This window comes from Rhinolophus sinicus, linkage group LG11, assembly GCF_036562045.2.
Source record: "Rhinolophus sinicus isolate RSC01 linkage group LG11, ASM3656204v1, whole genome shotgun sequence".
NCBI classification, from domain to species: domain Eukaryota; kingdom Metazoa; phylum Chordata; class Mammalia; order Chiroptera; family Rhinolophidae; genus Rhinolophus; species Rhinolophus sinicus.
The window spans coordinates 77,861,150-77,882,996 of NC_133760.1; the positions used below are offsets into that span (position 1 = coordinate 77,861,150).

The following is a 21,847-nucleotide window of genomic DNA, read 5'->3' on the forward strand; positions in this document are numbered from 1 at the left end:
CCGGGTTATATGTTGAACCAAGAGGAAGACACACATCTCCCTAACAGCAAGGTTAAGAGACAGACATCGAAGTATGTGGAGATGGCCAAAGACTCTACAAGAAAGGCCAAAGGAGATTCAGGCATCTTTGTGGTTTCATGTTAAGGAGCTGAAAGAGCAGAAGCTATCACAACATCGAACTTTCAAATGCTGTCCAGACTTGAGTCGGGTTTGAAGGTGACATAAACTGTCCAATTTGGCAAATCCAGATATCAAATCTTTCTTGTAGACTGAACAAAATCGCTTTTGTCTAGAAAGTATAACCAGGAAAATAACCCAAAATATAGTTTTTGAAATTTGTTAACAGAATTCAATGTCCGATTATCACCCATATATATTTGGAAATTTTTGTCAGCTTAGGTTTCGGGCAGGAGGGGCCATTATCTTTGTATAATATATCCATCCATGTGTCAGCTTTCCCAGCAGCCTCTCTGAGGGGCCATAAATCTCCCTCTCTCTGCATTCCTTCAGTGTACATTAGTAGCAAATGAGACAGTTGTTCCCAAATGCTCCAGTGTTCCATGGTGCAGGCTGCATCATTATCTCAATAAAAAAACAATTTCATGCAATTTACAATATTTTTTATCACTGTCCACTTAATCAGTATAGACAATAGAGAGAGTAGTTCATTTCAAATCGATTTCCTTTAATGGTATGAATTTTGTGGCTAAAATGAGCTTCATCAAATAGCACAAAAATGTTTAACACATTAAACATGACTCTCCATATCCTTATGCAATAGTGCTTGTATTTCATTCACTTTTTGTCTTATGAGTTCTTATTCACTTTTTCCTAGTGTGGGCCTTGGGGAAGTAGGAAAGATAAATTGATTAAATGAAACATACACACTTAAAATTCTATGAAAAAAAAAAGAGAAAACAATCATGTTCCCCAAAAGGTGGGGCTAAAATCATCTCTAAGACCTCTTCTAGCTCTCACTAGCTCTCTGGTTGTTAGGAAATCACAACACCATGTTTCCCAGCAGCAGAGTCAGTGTTTAGGTAGAAGACAACTAATACATGTTTGGGGAATAAATGGTTACTTGAAGTAGTATTTATTTGATTCTTTAGAAAAAGCTATATAAATCTTGCTCCTCGCTAATTTCTGAGTTTCATTTCCTTCCCATTCTATTCTCCAAGACAAAAGTGCAAAAAACCAAAGTGGTTCTAAAATAAAACTAAAATGTACTCACTTTTAGAGATTTTGTTTAAAATCTTGAAATTTCCTTCAATAGTGTTTTTATTGTTATTGTATGTTTTCTACTAAGTTGGTTTATCCCTTCTTCTTCTTCTGTTTTTTTTGTTAGTTTGTTTGTTTTTTCTTTTTTCCCCTGCTTTATTCAGTTTGGTTATCAGTTAGGGACAGATACTGGGCATTCTAGAGAGGAAAGGAAATATTCAAAAATTCAAAGTAGGTGTAATATGTAACACAACAAAGACTCTATATTATGGAGTTGTCTGAACTGAAAAACTAAACTTAAAAAAAAAACAAAAAAAACTAACAAACAAACAAAAAAACACTTGATTTCCAAAAAGGAATTATTTTCCTCTGTCCACTCTGGGAATAAGAATAAGACATGGTAATTTGGTTACCACTTCGAAAAACAATTCCAAAAGATTTACTCCTATGCTCTTCCAGGTGTTGCATAGCAGTGATCTTTATACTTACACATTTACTGCAGAGAATAATTTTTTACATGGTAAATTCACCTCGAGCCCACCTGGGGGTACTTAGCGACCAGAACCTGAGCTCCAGAGGAGAACATGACAATCACTCGGCATTTTGAATAGCACCCAAAGATGCTGGTATTTCGAAGTATTCCCAGGGTAAAATGAAAATATACCAAAGCTTTTGTATATATTTTGCAGAACAGTCTTAGGAAGAGTAAGAAAATAAAAAGAAATCAAGTAGAGATAAAGATGTTAATTTAAAAACAAGTTTGGAATCATTTGGCTACAAGAACAGGGACCAGAGTGGCATTGTCACAATACTGCTTGTTGTCCTTTAGCTCTGTCTTTCTATCTTTTTAGTGTCACAGTCCACTTATACTGAGAATTGTCTGACTTCCACTTAGTCACCGCTCAAGAAGGAATTAAGTGTTGTCTAAATCTCTCTGAGAACCGAGTCCAAAATTTACAGGTCAATTCTTCCTTTAATAAGAAAGAATGAAAACAGACAGAGTATTATTTATACCCTAGTTTTAGCCCTACATTTTAAAATACTCATGAAAACACTTTCAGATAAACTCTGATTTATTAGATTTCCAGCAAAATTATATGGTACAATTAACTCAGAGCACATTCTCACAGTCATATCATCAAATCACTCTGTTTTTCTCTAAAAGTACTTACTTCTGATGAGTTCGTCATTGGAACAATTTCCCCAAACAGACTGGTCTTGCATCTCTCCATGTGTGAAGCAGCTATTGGTGGCTTGAGTTATGTCTCTCTCAGTATTTGCCTTATCACATTTTTCTGAATAAAAAAAACATTTATTTATTACCATTAAATGTTACATATCTTTCTCTTTCTTTTTTTTTTTCATTTTACAATTTTTTTTCTAATTGCAGTGCCATAATTGAAGAAACTAGGAGTGGTACCTCTATTGACTATTGCATACCTATTGATCCAATAACATATTTATTGAGCACCCACTATGTGCCCAGCATTGAAGAAACAGAGATGTTTACAGTAAAAATAATCTGTTAAGATTATTGTAAACAAATAATTGGAACACAGTAAGTGATCTGCTATGACAGAGAAATGTGGAAAGGTTACAATCAAGGATGAAAGTGAGTGAGTCCACACAAGTAGAGGTGGGGCAGTAGGGACAACACCAAAGAAGAGACTCTAAGGAGTGGTAGAGATGAAAGTCAAACTACCAATGGATGAAAAGTGAGAGGTGCAGAGTTCTCTCCATAGGAACCTGGAAAAGTCAAGGAGTGTGTTAGACATTCTCAGAGAGGGAGGGTGTTTAGAGTGAGGGATCTATATGTGGGTTTCTGGGCTCTCAGGGGAAAAGCCAATAAGTAAGGAAAAGTAACATCTTATTCAGAACAAAACTCAAGCAAAAGGAAAACTATAACACAAGCCAAAATGCATGTTATGAGAGGTATAGAGCACTAAAATAGTTCAAAGGAAGAAAAAGAAACTCATCAGGATTCAGAGCTCAAGAAAGGCCTACAGAAAAAGGTATGTTGGGTGGTCTTGAAAAGATTAGTGGGAATTGGAAAATAGAGACGGGAGAAAGTCCACCCTAAGTGAAGAACAGCAAAGGCAAACTCCACAAGCAGACGCTCGGGGAAAGATTTCAGCTCTAGACGGAAGTGCTTTGAGAGGGACACTAGGAGAGAGGACAGTAAAGGGTTGAACAGAGACATCGAATGGATATTTTAATGCCAAGGTGAGAAATCTAGGCCGAATTTAAAAGCAAGATAAAAAAGTAAAAGTAGCCATTGATGCTTTATGAATTCCCTAATCAGAACCATGCATGAGAAAGATTAATACATTTGTGCACACCTGTGGTTCTCAATCTTGACTTCACTTTAACTCACCTGGGAGGCTTTTACAAAAGATTCCTTAACCCCATCACCAAAGATTCTATCTCAACTGGGGGGGGAGGGGGGGGAAGGGCAGCGAGGAGGATTCATGTGATTCTACTGAACTTACATCGTTGCGAATCACTGGAGTATGGATGTCTAACAGGAGGAGCAGAAGAAGGTAAACGAAAGGGAGATTTGACATAGTCCAGGGAGAACTTCAACAGAGTTTAATCAACTGGATAACAAGATGGGTACGCGTGAGAAAATAACTAGGGGTTTGCACAGATAATCAGGATTAGAGACGACTGAGTTAGTCTGGATATGACTGAGAAAACCCGGAGACCAGGAGAATAATTTGTTAATTAAACAAATATGTATGTATAGTAGATGTTTAGGCATAATTCTAGGCAGAGAGGATATGATGAATTACGAGACACAGCCCAGACCTTCATGGAGTCTACAGTCTAATGAAGGAGTTCAGCGCTGGATATTTGAGTTTGCAAGGCACAAATAAAGTTATAGCTAGAAACAGTCATCTTCCTAAACTTGATTTCAGAAGCCGTCCAAATGACTAGGCTCACTAAAAGAGTGAGTATAGTTGTGTCTGTACAATTAAAAAGAATCAAAGAAAGAAGCTAGATGATATCAAGCTATGGAAGCAAGGAAAGGAAAGATTCAAACAGAAGTTGTTAGTCAACTGTATTAACATTTCCAGTGGAAGGAAAAAAATTTCTGCACATGCAAAAGTTTCTCATGTACCATGGGGATTTCTCAACAATTGAAAAGTCTGCCACAAAACACATTTAAACACATGAAAATAAATGGACGCCCACTTAGGACTAAGTCCAGAGGCTAAGAGCTCCAAAAAAATAGGGTCTCCAACGCTAAGTGTTTTTGGAAAGCAAAACCATATTCAGATAACAGTAAAATAGAAATTGGAAGCATGCTAAACCAGTATGTTCTAGATTTATGTAACATTTACTAAACATTATCATAGAGAAAATGATCTTCCTGAGATATGTTAGTTCCAATTAAAATCTTTATGCTTTAAAACCACTTCAAGAATCTTTCCACTGCTACAGTCAACTCAAGACCTTTCTGAGATTATCAGAACCGACTTTTATACAAACTCACTCATACACATGGACTTTCTCAGCAGCAGAGCCCAGGCTTACTGCCCTTACTGTTATGTAGCTGCCTGCCGCCAGGTGTCATGCTAGTAGGCTTGATTCAATTAGTAACTTAAACAGAAGCTGAATGAAATTAATTATATAATTTTGAGCTGTTCAAGTTTAATTCCATTAAAATTAATTCATGAAACCAGGGCATTATGAAGTGTTGCCGAATAAAAGAAAATAGGGATGAATAAATCCTCTAGACACACTTGACTCACATTTGAATCATGTCCAATATCCAAGTGCTAAACACAGAACCTCTCAATCTCCACAGAATAAATGAAATCGTCATGTGGTCCATATACACGAATTTAGTAGAAACCCACCAGTAAGAGGAAAATAAAGTTCTTCCTGTTCTAAATATTTTTAAGAAACAGTTTATCACATTTTTTTTAACTTTCTTTAACTGTGAAAGTCTAGGAGTAGATGACCCCAGAGTCCTTCTCAAATGAAAAAAGAAAAACTATCATTCTCTGTCTCATGTTCAAGAAGTAAAGGATATATAATTACCTTTAAATCACAATCATCAGTCTATCCAACTTTCCCTCATTTGAAAACTAAATGTCTTGGCTCAAAAGTTGGTGTCAGGCTTTTGCTATGACCCACAGCACCAGCCCAAAGCAAGGCTCAGAAAAAAGTCCACATATTAAATTTAAATTGACTTTCCAATTCTCCACTTCTATAAACTTCTGTTACCACTTGACTGTTCTACAACTTTCTAATATATGTACATTATTTTATGGAACTCTCTTTAACATTTAAGGAATACCTACATAGCAGCCTTATAAATGGTGCACAGTTACATCTAACATTGAAGAAATACAGGGAGAGTGAGATTTGATTGGTAGATAATTGTAAGATGGCACCATGCTGTCCAGCCATAGAACCAACCTTACCACAACTTGCAGTAGGTTAGGTCAGCTATTACTCATTACAGTGATGAAATAGCAGTTTCTAATAACAGATTTCTGTAATCACAATAGCTTGCTGTGTCACTTCTGAATTGCAAAAGCAGAGACCACAGCAGTCCTGGTTTAATCAATTCCTTTCTAGATTTATGAAGGTTTGTGGTTGCCATTCAGTTACTACGTAGGCCTGAATGAAGTATTCTGTAGACAATCACGTAATCTCAATGATGACTGAAGTCATCAATCTGCACTTTTCTACAAGGTTTCAATATATACGTCCAACAAGCATTCCTCCCCAACATAACACAATTCTTTCATCAAAGGGGGCCTTCATCTCAATTAGTATGATGTTCTTCTAAGCCAATGGTTCTCTTTAGCTTTTATTTTTTTTAAGAGCTCTTTAAACATAAAGAGGCACAGGTGCCAACCTCAGACATCTAAATTTGGGTGGTGTGGGGAAGAGGGCTGCCATTATCATATTTGGCCAGGTTGGAGGCCTCTGCTCTAAGTAAGCTCTTCTGTATGAAATCGTTTAGAGAAAACTTAGACGAGCCTATCAAATATTGAGATACACACCTTGCTTCTCGTCACCTTTTCACAATGCTTCAAGTAATCCAAAAATACAATTTTATCTAGTCGTTAATTAATACAGAGCTATTTAGTTCTGTCTCCATGTCAGGACAACTATGAGAATACAAAACCTGAATTACATATAATGGCAGTTAGTTGTGCTAATACATGAATTATGTTTTAGATATTACTATAAAGAGGGAAGACACTTTGAAAATAGCATTAGACCAAAAGACCGTCACATACCACTGGTATTTCCTTCCGAAAGGGTAGCTCCCAGCCTTTCTAGGGTGACAACTCTGCACACAGAAGTGCAGAAGAATCTTCAGATAAAGAAAAAAACAGCTTGTCCCTGACAACAATCCTCTAGCTGGGGGAACCAAACATACGCGTGAAACAATCAAGACACTATGAAACAGAAGGTAATGAAATCTGCCCTGGGTCATAGTTCTGGCTTAAGACTGACTGACCAGCTGTGTGACTGGGACTGGGCCTCATTCTCTTCAATGGGAAATGAAGAGATGGAGCGGGATGGTTGCAGAGGCCTTTTCTGGCTCTAAAATTCTGACTCTGCCTGAGGGCTAACAATAGAGCCAAATTTCATATCCACACGGAAGGGTGTTTAGAATGGAGTAGAGGGAATCACAGAAAAGCCTTTGTAAGGCATGGGATTTGAATTAATTCTCAGAGAGTGACAAGCATGAATTAAGCAAAAGAATCAAAGGACAAAAAGAGTTCTACATGATGAATTTAAATATTATATGTCCTATTCAGAAATGATTACCTTACAGTCATTTATTATCTTACAGTCATCAATACTCTTTATTTTTGGCTATTTTTCTAAAGAAGGGCATGAATGGTGAGAAGCAATCTCTCTCCAATCTCGATTATTCCTGCTGAAGAAGAATGAGAAAGATTCAGGTAAATAGAATTTCCATTTAATTTAAAATTCTCTAATGTTTTACCTAGTTGGCATTATCTAAATTTAAAACTTTGAGAGTTTTACTTATCTCAGACAGTTGGAGAATAAAGTAATTGAATGGTGATTAACAAGGAAGAAAAATTTAAGAGCATTAAAAATAAGTCAATTGAATAATAATATATGTAAAATATTATATGTGCCGTGTAGTAGCCATTCAGCTGGTAGGTGGTTGTTAAATAAGTATAAATAAAAAACAAAATACTTCCATTTGTTGAAAGAATTAACGAATTTTTGTAATTATAGTAGTAGCAATTTTCAAAGGACTTTAATATATAGTATTCATTTGATCTTCAGAACTATGAACAATATAAGGAAGAAAACATTAGCTCAGTTTTCTGATGAGACTACAGCGTGGGTCTCAGAGACAGATATTCAGTTGGAAATAGAATGTTAAAATGCAGACTTGGAAAGGATTTTTCAGTTCAGCTAATTTAATATCCACCCAGTGTAGAAAACCCCACTGCAACACTCAGCTCTTCCCCAAAATTCTAAGGAAAGAGAACAAGTTCTGTTCTTGGTCAGTATGGTTCATTAGTAAGGTAGTCTTCATTTTGAGCATAAATCGGCTGTCAGGTGATTTATAGCTAGTTCCAGTAGGTAGAAATAGTTAAGACTAAACTTTTCTATAAGACAACCATTCAAACTATTGAAGATGGATATTCTTTCCATCAGTTTGTAATCAAGCAAATATAACACCTCAAGAGCTAAATGCTTTTAACAGATAAAGTAACAGAAGAATCTAGGAACGTGCATGAGGATCAAATTAGCCTGTCAAAGTTACTGATGAACTTTCAAATATAGTATAGAGGTCTCTATACTCCAAGATTTTCCAAGGAATAGGGACAATTCTGTCATCTACAAGTCCAGATATATGAATCCTCCCTGATAATAAAAATACTGTTGTTAGGGTCTCTGTGACAGAAACCTATCCCTAAATTGTACTTTGAACTGGAGAAATGGTTAAGAACCTGGATCTGAAAGCATGATTCCTGGGCCCACCACTGACTATGTGAGTCCCGGATGTTTGGCAGATTCTTCATCTGTAAAATGGGAATAACAATCCCTACCTCATAAGGTGGGTGTGGAAAGAAATGAAACCCTGTCTGGAAAGCAGAGTGTCTGGTATAAAATACGGACTCGTTCACACTTGCTATTATTAAGTGCTATTGCAATAAGTGCCTTTTATAAACCTGCTATAAACTTACCAGAGGGAGGCTGTTGAGGGCAGTATCTCTTCAGTAATCCCTAAGTGAAAAACCATGCAAGAAATCTGTTTCCAGACTTAATATAAGGAAAACTATTGTTTCCTCCAAGAAGCTGTACGTTGTTGTTTTTTTTCCTTATGAACAATGAAAATCATATTAAAGAAAATACTTTCTTTTTTATTCAAATTTACAAACAAAATTGAATAAATGGGTTTGACCCTACAGTCTAAATCTGTACATTTTAATTTTCTCCCAGGTTTGAAGCTCGTAGGCTACCTATATTTCATTATTCTATTTTAATCTTTTTCTAAAAACTCTTATAAACTGCCTCAAATATTTTACTGACCTACACAGAAGGATGTGTAAATGTATGAACTAATCATCAAATACATTTTCTATTTGTTATCCATACTTCATTTGCTTACTTCATGAAATACTAATATAAATGACAACACTTGGCAAATACTCTTATAAAATCTTATAAAAACCCCACAAAACATAATCAGTGTAAAATACACTTATTTCTTATATTTAGAGTATAGGCAACTTTCTTTGTGCTTAAATTTTGGGACTTTTGCATTTTGGATCTCATCTAGTTCAATTAAATATTTGATGATAACCTAGGACAGATTGTTTGTAATCTACATAATTTGTATATTCTTACTGCTATGCGATTTATATTCATATCTCCTTTATTGATAAAAAAATGTCTTTAAACAATTGCATTTTTACTCTTCCACTCAGTACCAGAATTATTTCAGATGATCTATGTGTATTTCAGTTTATGAAATCTCAAGCAATCTGAGAACAAAATCTGTGGGAAAAGTAAAAAAATCTGGGTCTGTATTTCCCAGAGGCTCAGAACAATGTGGAAATCTACAAATGCTTCCCAAATGTAACCTTTGAAAAACCAAAGATAAGGCAGCTTTCAGGAAGACCTGAGGCTCTGGAATTTTTCTTCTGCACTGATCCAAAAAAAAATTTTTTAAATCCCTCAAGCCGAATGACCTTTAAGAAAACCTACCTGCTTTGCGTAAGGTTCTAAAACAGATTAAAATCTCATTATCCAAAAAACATGTTGAGATAATCAAAACATTTTTAACAGATGAATAAAGAGATACATAAAATTTCATAATTTTATAAAGTTATTTTATTATATAATCACAGATACACTATGAATGTTGGTTCAATGAATTTAATGCTTAAATCAACTTAATCAATTATTACCAATATTTTGAAAAATAAGACTGAGCAAAATCTAAAATGCATTCCATCAAAGGGCTTCTTATGCTTTTAGAAGCTTATGGTGTGTTTAGATCCAAAAGAATGAAAAAAATGACATGGACTCAACTACACGTAGTTTACAGATTGGAGTGGGTAGAGAAGAGTGGGTTATACACACAGCAAAATTGAAAGTAATTACAAAATTACATGCATATGCAACTGAATATGCAAACACAAATGATAGGTACAAAATGTAGCAATAGTTCAAATAATATCTCAATAAATCAGGGCTCTAAAAAATGAGGGGGGAAGAAAGAATCAGGAACTCTGCACTTCAAAACAAGCAGTGGGGAGGTTACATGACAACAGGCTGATGCAAGGTGGGGGGGAATCAGGACACATTACCTCAGTCATCTTACTCTCCTGTGCCTTATATCCGAATCTAACGTTCCTCATCTGAAAAATATTTGTTCAGGATGACTGACCTGAGGCCTCCTTAATTACAGGTTTAATTGTATTCTTTCTACAAAAAAGTACACTCATGCTAAAACCAAACACTCATAGGCTCATGGAATTTGGAGTTATGTGGGCTCATAAAGGTCTCTTCGCCCAACCTGATAACATGAATTCATATGAAAACATTCAACATCCAGCATTCCCAAAAATAAGCCAAGGAGAATAGGCATGTATACTTCCAGGAATAGGGAGGTAGCCTCAGAAGACAGCTTACTCCATTTGGGGACTACTTAATTATTCAAAGACTTTCCTCACAATTGGCTAAAATCTGCTTCCCTATAATTCTCACTGATTCATCATATTTTGCTCTTTGCAATCAAAGTCTAATCTTCCCTTCGTGCGACAGTCTGAAAATATGTAGGAAATATGTCATGTCTTTGACTTGATGTTCCCTGTGCTAAATACCCTCAATTCACTCAGTGGTCTTCAGAGCCGTCACATTCTATTCACTCTTTTTATTTTAAGTTTATTGGGGTGACAATTGTTAGTAAAGTTACATAGGTTTCAGGTGTACAATTCTGTGATATATCATCTATATGTCACATTATGTGTCGCCACCCAGAGTCAGTTCTCCTTCCATCACCACATTTTTGACCCCCTTTACCCTCATACCACCCCTCTCCCCCACTACCCTTTGGTAACCACTAAACTATTGTCTGTGTCTATGAGTTTTTGTTTCTTCATTTGTTTGTCTTGTTCCTTTGTTGTTTTCAGTTTTATATGAGTGAAGTCACAGGGTTCTGGACTTTTTCTGTCTGACTTATTTCACTTTGCATAATAATCTCAAGATCATATTCTCTTCACTCTTATAGAAATGCCAGTCTTACTCTTGTCTAGAAAGCTATCATGAAAGAGTTTGCTTACTGAATGCTGAAATCCAGAGATGCCTTATCAATAGCAGTTCCCTCACTTAGCAGTCAATAAACCCATTACCAAAAGAAATTGAGGACTACCATCTTACCCTGTTTGAAATGATGACACACACACACCCTTCTTTAGTCTTTTAGCATGATCACTATTATAAGTGCAGCAACTTTAAAAACTTTTCTGTTACCTCTCAGTTATACCAAGTGATTTTATCAAGAATGCTTTCTTTCCCAAGCTCTCTGGTTAACAAGAATGAAAGCCAATGGAAATCAGAAGTGAACCAAAGGGGGTTGTTCAATTTGTAAAGGCATTTCAAAGATACAATTTGTATCTAAATAAGTGACAGAGAAGAACATTTCAAATAGTGGGGAGGCCACAAATAAGATAATAAAAAAATTAAAAGTATATTGAAATTGATTTCTCAGACTTCAGGATGATGGATATGGATTAGAAGTTAGGGGATGTGTCCTTGCTAATAATTTCCCTAACAGCCCAAACTAGGAGCCCCTCATTTAACTCCCTAACCCAGCCTCTTGCCTTCTGGGCCACCTCTCTGGGACACCGCCTTCTTTGGATTCTCCTTTGGCACTACCAACCCATGCTGGCTCTGCAATCTTTGCAATCTAATTAACACCCACAGTTTCAGTCACTTCAAGGAGAATAACCTGCAGGTCCATTAACCTAGACCTGATTCCTGCCTGACCTATAGATCTGAAGTTTCAACTCTACATGAGTACATCTTTAGCAACTCAAACTCAGTATTTCCTAAAATTCATGTCCACTACTCTTCCGTCCCTACCTGTTTCTCCAACTGTGGTCTGTACCCCAGTCAATGGTATTCACAGAATCATTTTTCAGCTCCGTTTTCCCCTTATTCCTCAAGCCCCAACATAATCAAGTACCAGACCCGATTAGTCACAACTCCCCAATTTCTCTCCAATGTGTACTTCCTTTCCCACACTTACTACCAGTGCCTCCAACCTTTTTCTCCTCCAACCAGAAATTATTTCTTAACACCAAGATTGAATATGTGGCTCCTTAGCTCAAGTATTAAATTCATTTTGCATATGATTAAAAAACCAATAAAGTTATTGTAACTTTGTACATATATTAATGTGGTAACCTCCTACACCTTTCTCATGCTCCATCATTTCACCTGGTCTCTCAGGGGGAAATAAATAGTAAAACCCTTCAGAAAAGCTAACTAAAGATCCTGCATGTTGCTTGGGAGATGGAAGAAATAAAAACAGACTAGGTCTATGTTCATAGATATCCAAAAGATCAAGGGCTGATCCCCCGTGAAAAAGAGTAGAAAGACTATATTTTGGAACAGAAAAAGTGATGAGAGGAGGCTGGTTCCTTTGTACTCTGCCACCTCCTTCAGAGAACCTGTCACCAGCTCAACCACAAGTTGCCTTATTTTTAGTGCTCAACTATACATAATCCAAACCCAAAACACCTACAAACTGTGTATTCCTCAGCTGGAGCCACTAACAGTCCAACCCAGACAAAAACCAAGTTCTTTTTGCCACCCTGAGATTCTCCCTCAACTTGGATGTTCCATTTTGTACCCATCAGCTGGCAACTGGCCACAAACTAATCTCTCATTTGGTTTTTGTGGTAATCTTGAATTGAAACTTAGACAATTTAATTTGGCACATATTTATATCTCATCCTCTCACCTAGTCAACACGTTCCTTGTGAGCAAAACTACATATTAAACATTTTTAATCTTCCCAAGACTTTGCACATGATAGGCACACAAAAAATATTTGTTGACAGGGTTTCCCCTTCAAACCAATGTTGATAATAAATTAAATGTGCTAGCATGAAAAAATACTTCAGACTTTATTCATGAAACTACTAAAAACTAAGGCACAAAAGCACATGTATTTGAATCATCTTACTTCAGATCATGTGCGTGTGCATATGAAAACAGAAGTGGACTGCAAGTAGAAACCACAAACGAAATTAATGTTAAAATAACTCTTTTCATAGTTCCTACTTAGTGAACCCTAAGTGATTAGAATCAGAATCTAGAAAATACAACTCAATTTCAAAACCTTAAGGTTAAAAATCTTACCTCCTCCAGGTTATGTATGCTACTGTAAAAAAAAATAGGAAAAGTTTAAGTAACTTCAGTGAAGTGTTAATGGCAAGAGGGGGAGGAGGGGAATAAAGGCAAAGACAGAGACAGAGCAAAAAGGAAAGAGAGAGAGAGAGAGAGAGAGAGAGAGAGAGAGAGAGAGAGAGAGAACCAAAACACTGGTGCATAAGCACACGACTGGTCACGCTAGCAGCAGGGGCTGCAGCAGCGGCATTCCCTTAATAAAAAATGAAAAATTTAATAAAGACTTGTAGAAATAAAAACAAAAATTATGCCCCCTGCCTTTCTACAGTAGAACAATTACAGTAACTCAGAAACACAATTTGGTTGGTTTATCTCTTTTTTGCTGCTCTAATGAATTTTCCATTTGCAAATGGCATAACTTTCGATTGTGTCAATTTATGTTTCCATATTTTCCCCCAAATTTCATTATTATAAAAATATGCTAGTAAAATAATTGCACACTGTTATTAGATCTTTCCATGAAATCATCTCAACAAGATCCAGGAAATAAGGTTCAAAGAAACAGGAAAGGCCCTCACACACCCAAAAATTCCCCAGCTTCCCCAGTCACCCTGTAAAGGTCACTCAATCATATATATTAAGTCCTTGTATGTGAGCTGACCAAAAAGACTGAGGCACGACTCTTGCTGGCCGGAGACCACAGCCTGCCAGTTGCAATTCTGGCTTCCCTGGCTCCCCAGACAGCCTGAAACACCAGATTAGTTAGTACCAACACTCTCTTCCCACACACGCGAGATCCCCTTCCCTTGTCCCCCACTGCTTCCACCCTGCCAATCTCCAAGCCTGTACTAATTCCAAAAATCCATTCTACCTTCTTCCATTCCCAAGCCCCCACATGCTCTTTGAGGAGAAAGGCACTAACCATGCTGACCCTGTATACTGAACACTTATGCCACTGATTCTTAGCTAAACCCTCTGTGTTACTGAGCAGTCCTTTTGTTTGGACCAAATGGACTCCCTCTTGATTCCTTCATTCTTCCAAATCTTTTCCACACATCTCAAATGTCTTGACTCATCCTAACTGCACCCCTTGCTTTCAGCAAATATTTCCATCTAGTTCGCTGAGAAGATCAAGGCCTTCAATATTCTTTTTCAGATCCAATTTTCTCTAGGCTATCATTCATCGTTTCCTCCCATTGCCATTACAAAGGGGAACATTCCCAACGGTCCTAAGACTGGTCTCTTCATCCCATTCCTTCCTAGAATTTCACTCTTTCAATTACAAATGCCCACACACCACTTCCCCACCCCATGCGCTTTCAGCTTCAATCTCTCTGTCCCTGGCTTTCTTTCCATTAATGTGTGCTGAGCATACTCAAAATCCACATGTCAAAAAGAAGCCCTCTGTGCTTCTTTTTTCTCCCTCGTTTCTCCCTTAACAAATCATAACTCTTCTCATCTTCCATGACCACAAAACATCTAACGTGTCTGGACCCAATCCTAATGGACGCTTTTCCTGTATTCTCTTCCTTCTTCTCCCTAAAGCATAGTCATCCCCCAGTCTGGTCCTCAGTCCTCTCTCTCACTATCAAGCTCATCCATGAGCTACCTGTTGTGAACTCTCCATCTGTGAGATTAACCCTCAGCACTCCAGTAGTTACCAATTCTCTTTTCCACTGGCCAGCTGGCCATCACGGCTCTGGTTAAGTTCCATGGAGCCAACATGACCAAAAGACTCCACAGCTCCTCCTATATTTCCATTCAGATGAAAAGCAAACCACGGATCACCTTAAATTTCTACCTTTCCACTATCCCCATATTAAATATATTGCCCAACCATATCAATTCAAATCAATTGGGACACTGTAATTGACTTTAGGAGAATTAAAGATGAGTAAGTAAAAATCAATGCCTTCAAGGGGCTTTTACAGTTAAGTAGAGCTCTAGCCTACTTTTGCTATTGTTCTTAAATCCCTTTTCTCAATTCCATTCATACTGGTTTTGCCTTAGGTCCTCTAATCTTTTGTCAGGTTATTGTAATATCCTCCTGGATAATCAATACTTTCACTCTTGTCCCTCCCTCCAAAATCATCCTTTGAATTACCACCAGATTTATTTTCCTAAAACCACCAATTTGATCCTGCTCTTCCCCTTTTCAAGAACTTCTAAGAGCTCACCACTGCCTGCCAAAGGGCTACGCAGACTCCTTAGCAAGAGAATGGGGCCATGCTGAGAATGACTTTAGCCTACCTTCACAGCTTTACCTCACTGCCTGCTCCTTCCTACAGCCCAGCCAACTTCCCAGTGCCTTGCTCAGCATTCGGCAGTAATCCCCTCTCAACCTGCTTCCCGCCATCCATCTCCACCGAGCTGAGGCCCAGGACCATGCTTCCTGGTCCAACTCAAATCCAATGTTTCCTTGAGGTTTTTCCAAATGCCCCAGCTTCAGATGGTGTTTTTCTCCCATGTTCCCCACCCCATATTCTCTCTGCCTCCCTTACACCACCTATTCCTCTATCCCGTATTATAGGTTTACATAAATGCATGTGTTTCCCCCACAATCTTGCAACCCCCTCATTTCACTCATCAATCTGTTTTTCTCCATACTTGTCATATAGCATACACACACACACACACACACACACACACACACACACACACACACACCTTTATAGAGCATCTAAGTACAGCAGAAATAAGCAATGTAAAAGGAAACAAAAAGACTATGGTAGAAATTAAAATCAGTACTAAAATTAAACCTATATACAAGTGTCCTGAATTATAAACACACACATATAAATGCTTTCCCTATTCCCATCCTCCACCCCAAAACTGTTTCTTTTCATTGTTATTGGCTGCCCTGACTCACATTTGTTCTGGACAATCATCAAGCCCTCCATTTTCCCAATCATTTATTCCATAATATGTTTGGGGCCTGTTTCAAGGGCAGCAGTGCTTCTGCCTAACTCAAGATTTCACCCCATCATCTACTACCATAAAATGCTAGCTGCCAGCTCAGTTCATAGCATGCCTCCCCTCAAACTTTTTTTCCATGGGTCTCAGCTCAAACAGTTTAACTTTTCAAAAATGCTTTCTTAAATTTAAAGACATCTTCTTTAACCACTCCCTTCCTTCCTCCCACCTTCCCCTCTTGCTTTTTTCCCAGCTCCATCCTTTTCTTACTCATTGGATTCCTTTTCTTAGCAAAGGGAAAATGAATATGCCTAGCTGATAAGCCTTGCACTCTATAACTAAACTGATAAAATGAACACAAATTCCTTTAGACATATAAGGAAATTGGAAGGCTAGTTCTAAGGTGCTTGGAAATGCCCTCAGATCCTCTTCCAAATCTAGACAAGATTCTATAGTTTTCTAGGTAAGCCTGTCATCATAAGATCCTATGTTCAAAAGTGCTTCAAAACAGTTTCTAGTCCATTTATTTTGGTTTTGGTTATTTACATTTGTTTCTATTATTTTATGTTTTTGATGACTTATCATTATAAACATATGAAACTTAATAAAATTTAATTCCAACAATTTTTTGAGGTTTATTAGGAAACTAAATATAATTTATCACTCTGTTTCTATGAGAAAGGATAATCCAGGTCCCAAAAATCAGATTTACAAATGAATACATCTCATGTGCAAATTAGGGACTTCTTTCCTTTTTATTCCTTAATACTGACATCCCCAAAGAGAAATGTAGGGTGGCAAGCCAGTATACCTAGGGAGGTGGGAGAAAAAAGTATTAACATACCTATGCATATACTAATTCTTATCTCATCCTTTTCAATTTTTATTTATGTAGTTTTTCCGAATGTTCAAAATGTATTTTCAGTCAGGACATATAGTTTTGCAAAGGAACTTTTGGGGATGAATACTCAGGACTCATTTTTTAATTGGAGTATGTGATAAAAATGCTGGAGAGCACTAATAGAAAATATATATACATGGAGTGGTATGACTTGGAAAGCGGACTTTTTAAAAGTGTTTTGAAGCTTTTATACTAAAAAAAAATTTTTTTAAATGTATCAATATCACATCTTTCTGTAAATAAACGCCTCCACAACAATGATTCTAACCAGAGATAAAGAGACCTGTTGCTTGTAAAAAATGCGGATCCTGGAGTCTTACACCCAGAGATTCTGAGCCCCATTACCAGTGGCCTTGAGGTTAGGGTGGTCAGTATCTCAATACCACTGAGACTGCAGGCCAGGTAACTGCTTGCTCTGTCCGGCCTGTCCCGGCCTGGGCATTGTGAGACGATCAGCATCACCTCTGGCCTCCACCTGCCAGATGCCAGCAGACCCCACCCCACTGTTATGACCACAAAACATGTCTCTAGACTTTCCAAATGTATCCTACAGGGCACAATCTTCCCCAGTGGAGAGCCAGACAGAACCTGTCTAAATATGGCACACTTTGAGTAATGCCATCCTTAATCAAAAAAATAAAATAACATGACAAAAGTAGAAGGATATGGGTATTATAAGCATAGACTGTATCCATTGAAATAAACAGGCTTCCCATAAAGGAAATCTGATTAGCCTCTATAAACTCCTGACAACTCAGCTAAGCTTCTAAGTCAAAGCTCTTCTCATGTAATTTCAACTTGAAGATTTTCTCCCTACCTTCTATTTTAAATTATTTTTAATTAACTTCACTGGCATTTTGCATCCTGCTATGAAAAGTCCGCCTAATAATCTCAGAGGACTCTCCCAAGAGAGACGAGTGCATTAAATCACACATTATCACATTAAAGTATATTCCAGCTCTCAGTCCAGCAGTCTTGGCAAATGCACTGGGGTGGGGGTGGGGTAGGGAAGGGAACAGACTCAAGTGTTTCACAGATTCCAGAGCCCATTATCTCCAATTCATAGTCTGTAGGGAAAATAGTATTGATTCTCTGCTTCAACCACATTTATCACAATGTCATATAATATGTTTTACAATTTGTGCTTCGCCCAGATTTCTGACTATATATGAGACCTTGGGCAAGTCACTTAAATTTTCTGGACATCTTTTCCAAAAAGTAAGCCAGTTGAACTAAATTATTTCTAAAGATCCTCTGTTACAAATTACAATTTTATGAATGAAGTACTTAATTAAAAGGCTCTTTTGACTATATGGATTGTAGTAACTATTGCACAAAAAAAGCAAATACCTACATTTTCAGTGTTGATAACACAATGAATTTTAAAATGCTTAATCCAAAAAAGAAAAAAATGATAATTAGATGAACCACGTTTACGAGATCCATTCTCTCCTAAAACAAAAATAAGTTTAGCTCAAATTGTCCTTCCCCTATGAGGATACTTACACAGGTACTACGCATGAGTCTGCAAATCAAACCAATCTTTCAGAAGCCAGTCACAAATAGGAAAATCATTTTCAATTGCATGTTTAGCTTCTATTATTTTATAACAGATCACAAATCAGCTGCTTAGGGGTCCATAGATGTGGTTGTTTGGCCTACACAAAAATTGTATGTAATTAGGTACCAACTTACAAAAAGGGAGAGAGAATATAAAAATCCATATTTCCAGTATCTTGTGAAATATTGGAAGATATTGACCCAAATGGCAGCAATGACCTGGCCCCTGAATGCTCTAGTGACCCACGATCCCCACTGCTCTCCATCCTCTGACACCCATCCTGGTTCCCCTCATAGACTGGAGCATGTGAGCTTATGTCCTTGCTCTGTAACAACTTTCAAAATTCACAGAAAAGATTTATAATGTTTTCAAAGCAATAGAATTTTGTTTACAGAGTCACAGACAAAGGGTAGATGTTTCAAAGAGACAGAGCTATGCTAGCAATAAGGAAAACCAAACTCTGAATGCCTGTAAAATGCACCACATTTTACATGTAGGTTTCCAACTAATCCCTTAAAAGAATATGGAAAGGATTCTAGAGTTGATGGGTGGTTCAGACTAGAGACCCCCTAAAATTACCTTCAACTTTAACATTGTATGGCTTTAACATTGTCAGCAGTAGAGAGCTCATCACAACATAGGTTATGTCATCTGTCTTTATGGATGTGTGTATATGTATATACGGGGGGTGCCAAAAAATGTATAAGTGGACACTTTGGTCAATGCTGCCCAAGCAGTAGTTCGCCATCATCAGAAGTGTCTCTATGCTGACAGTAACCATTGTGAGCACTTCTTGTAATTGCAGAAGTCAATCATGACTTGTATTCATCTTTTGTTATTGGTATATATTGAGTATTACAATTTTAATAGTATTTTTCCTTTCTTAAAATGTGTATATATATATGTATATATATCTTTGGCACCCTCTGTATATATGTGTAGATAGATAGATAGATAGATAGATAGATAGATAGATAGATGATAGATAGATAGATGATAGATAGATAGATAGATAGATAGATAGATAGATAGATATTTAACTTTAATTGCAAGGAAGACTTAACCTTATCTTTCCTCTTCATGAAACGGTATTTGTTAGCTTTCATAAAACATTCCATTTTTCTCACAGATTTTAATATATAAATGTTAATATTAAGTTTCAATTAACTAAGCAGCCACATCCCACCAGACCATTATTAAGCTATTCTTCAGAAAAGATGATAAAGAATCCAAGGAAAGAGGAAGGAGGATGAAAGCACCCGAGGAAGGGCTTAAGAGTAGCATGCCCTGTTAGCAGAGCTTTTTCACCACGTGTTTACCAATAAAACCAACCTAACCAAAGGAGGCTACACCTCGAAGCTCTTTCCCTAGCCACCAGCTCCAACAATTGTTTTTCCTTCAGTACATCTTAGGAAGTCTGCTAGGTTGAGATACAATACTTTAACACGATCTTGAGGATTTTCTTTTTAAAAAATCAACTTTATATTCCATTTACAATTAAATTGATAACCTATTTAAAGGATGTTGGGAATCAATGTTAAACTAACAAAAAAAAGCAATATGTAACTTCGCTGCTGAGGTTAAACCAATTTTCAGGTAAAATCTAACCTAAGAGTCCCCTCCGACTGACAACGTGTGTTGTATGACGCCTCCATTTTCCTGCAGATCTTAGAGGCCTGCTCCATAACGTCAGGCCATGTGGCATGCCTGCCACATGGCATCTGACAGGTGCATTCAGCATCCCTGCAAGGTCTTCTAGCTGGTTTTAAAAAACATAGTATTTAAGCTGGACACTGTAGACATCAAATGAACTATTTCCAAATCAATCATTTTCCCAGTGTGTTAGAAGCTGATTTTTGACAGGCATTGTTTGACAACAGTGATTAACAGTTGAAGTGTGAACATCAACAGCCCATCCCGGAGTCGATAATGACCAGAGAGGACATGCCTGGGACAGGAAAATGACAGTGTCCGCAACAGAATGTGCAGAACATGGGTTGCTTCTGGGAAAACATGTTTATCATTCTAATTCTCTGATTTTCAGATCTCTGTTTTCTGTTTAGAAAAAAAAGTGACTCACTGTTTAGAAACACAAAACAAAGATAAATATAATTCAATTTTACAGCCCTGAGTGCCAGAACATTTTGAGTTAGCCATGGATGTTTCATGCTTTTACCTATCATGAGTTTCACATGAACTTCTTTTCCACGTTTTGCTGCATTTAATAAAGAGATTATGAAGAACCCCACTACATTACTGTTAAGGGGGAATAAAAGCTATCAGATATGCTTAAAAGCAAGAGTATAAAGTAGGTTTTTGAGCTCTGGGATATTAGTTAGTTCCTATCAGTATCAGAACTCCGTAAATGTGAACCGTCTGTGACAGAGGAGTGAGGCCCAATCTCAGTCACCAATGAAAACCTGATGGTACCTTCCAGAGAGGAAAGACAGTCTGACCTGTACACAGGATTGTTATGGAAGTTTTGCAGAAACGGGAGTATTTTCTTTTTTAGTCTATATGTGTTTACACTTTGAAAGAACACAAAGGAGCTAATTCATTTTGGGGAAGTGTTTCTTGAAAGGAATGTTTACTTCAAAACAGAACACTTATTGAAAACGTTTGTATGAGCAATTCCAAAGCAATTGGTCACAGAAACCTGGATTCTAATCCGAACTGCAGAGGAGCCCACAAGAAGCATGAGGAGGAGGGATGCGCTCCTGGGCCTGATGAAGACCTGAGAACTTGAGACGCTCCAGGAGAAGTGCTTCAGAATCCACACACCCGAGTCTTAGGACCCCCAAAGCACATGCTTCAAGAAGCAAGCCTGTCATCCTGTTTCTCCACAGCCAAAGGAAGGGGGAGTGGAGGCCCAGCGGATCCGCCCTCTTATCCGGTGGGGGATCTAGGCCAGGAATCCTGGCGAACTTGCTTGAGTAACACTAACTGTGCAAGAAGTTCCGAACTACGCGGTAGGAATCCGTCCTCCCCACACCACCGACCCACACGCATACACCTCCCAATCGGTATGTGTGGGAACACATCTCAAAATGCAGCGATGACAAAGAAGCTTGCAACTTGCAAGCGCGCACTCACCCTGGGCCGGGGCGCCCGGGCGCCCGTCACCCGCCTCGGCCCCGCGCTGGGGCCCGGGGGCCAGCGCTTCGCCCGCGCCGGACATGGGCCGCTCCACCGCCTGCCGCCTAGCTGGCCGCCCCGCGGGGCTGCCGCCGGAGGGCTGTTAGGTGTTGGGTGCTGGGAACTGACTGCTTCTGGAGGGGGAAAAGGGGGGTTTAGAGAAGAGCACACCCCCTGCGGGGCATTCCCTCCCCGCCAGCTCCCCTCCCCCAAACCCCACCCCTGGGAAGTTTTGATTT

At 38.0% G+C, this 21,847-nt stretch overlaps 1 protein-coding gene across 5 annotated transcripts in view; it reads right to left on the minus strand.

Moving 5' to 3' along the window:
• The window catches only part of MDFIC (MyoD family inhibitor domain containing), a 79,958-nt gene that overhangs the window by 57,642 nt on the left and 469 nt on the right, over positions 1 to 21,847 (minus strand). For 3 of the 5 annotated variants that reach the window (XM_019743222.2, XM_019743223.2, XM_074315693.1), the window contains exons 2-3: positions 21,567 to 21,742; positions 2,391 to 2,513 (exon numbers count right to left, since the gene is read on the minus strand). In XM_019743222.2, the coding sequence (XP_019598781.2) occupies positions 2,391 to 2,513; positions 21,567 to 21,651 (208 nt within the window). In that variant the 5' untranslated portion in view covers positions 21,652 to 21,742. The remainder of the gene's footprint in view (positions 1 to 2,390; positions 2,514 to 21,566; positions 21,743 to 21,847) is intronic. The other 2 variants (XM_019743224.2, XM_074315691.1) reach the window with 2 other exon arrangements.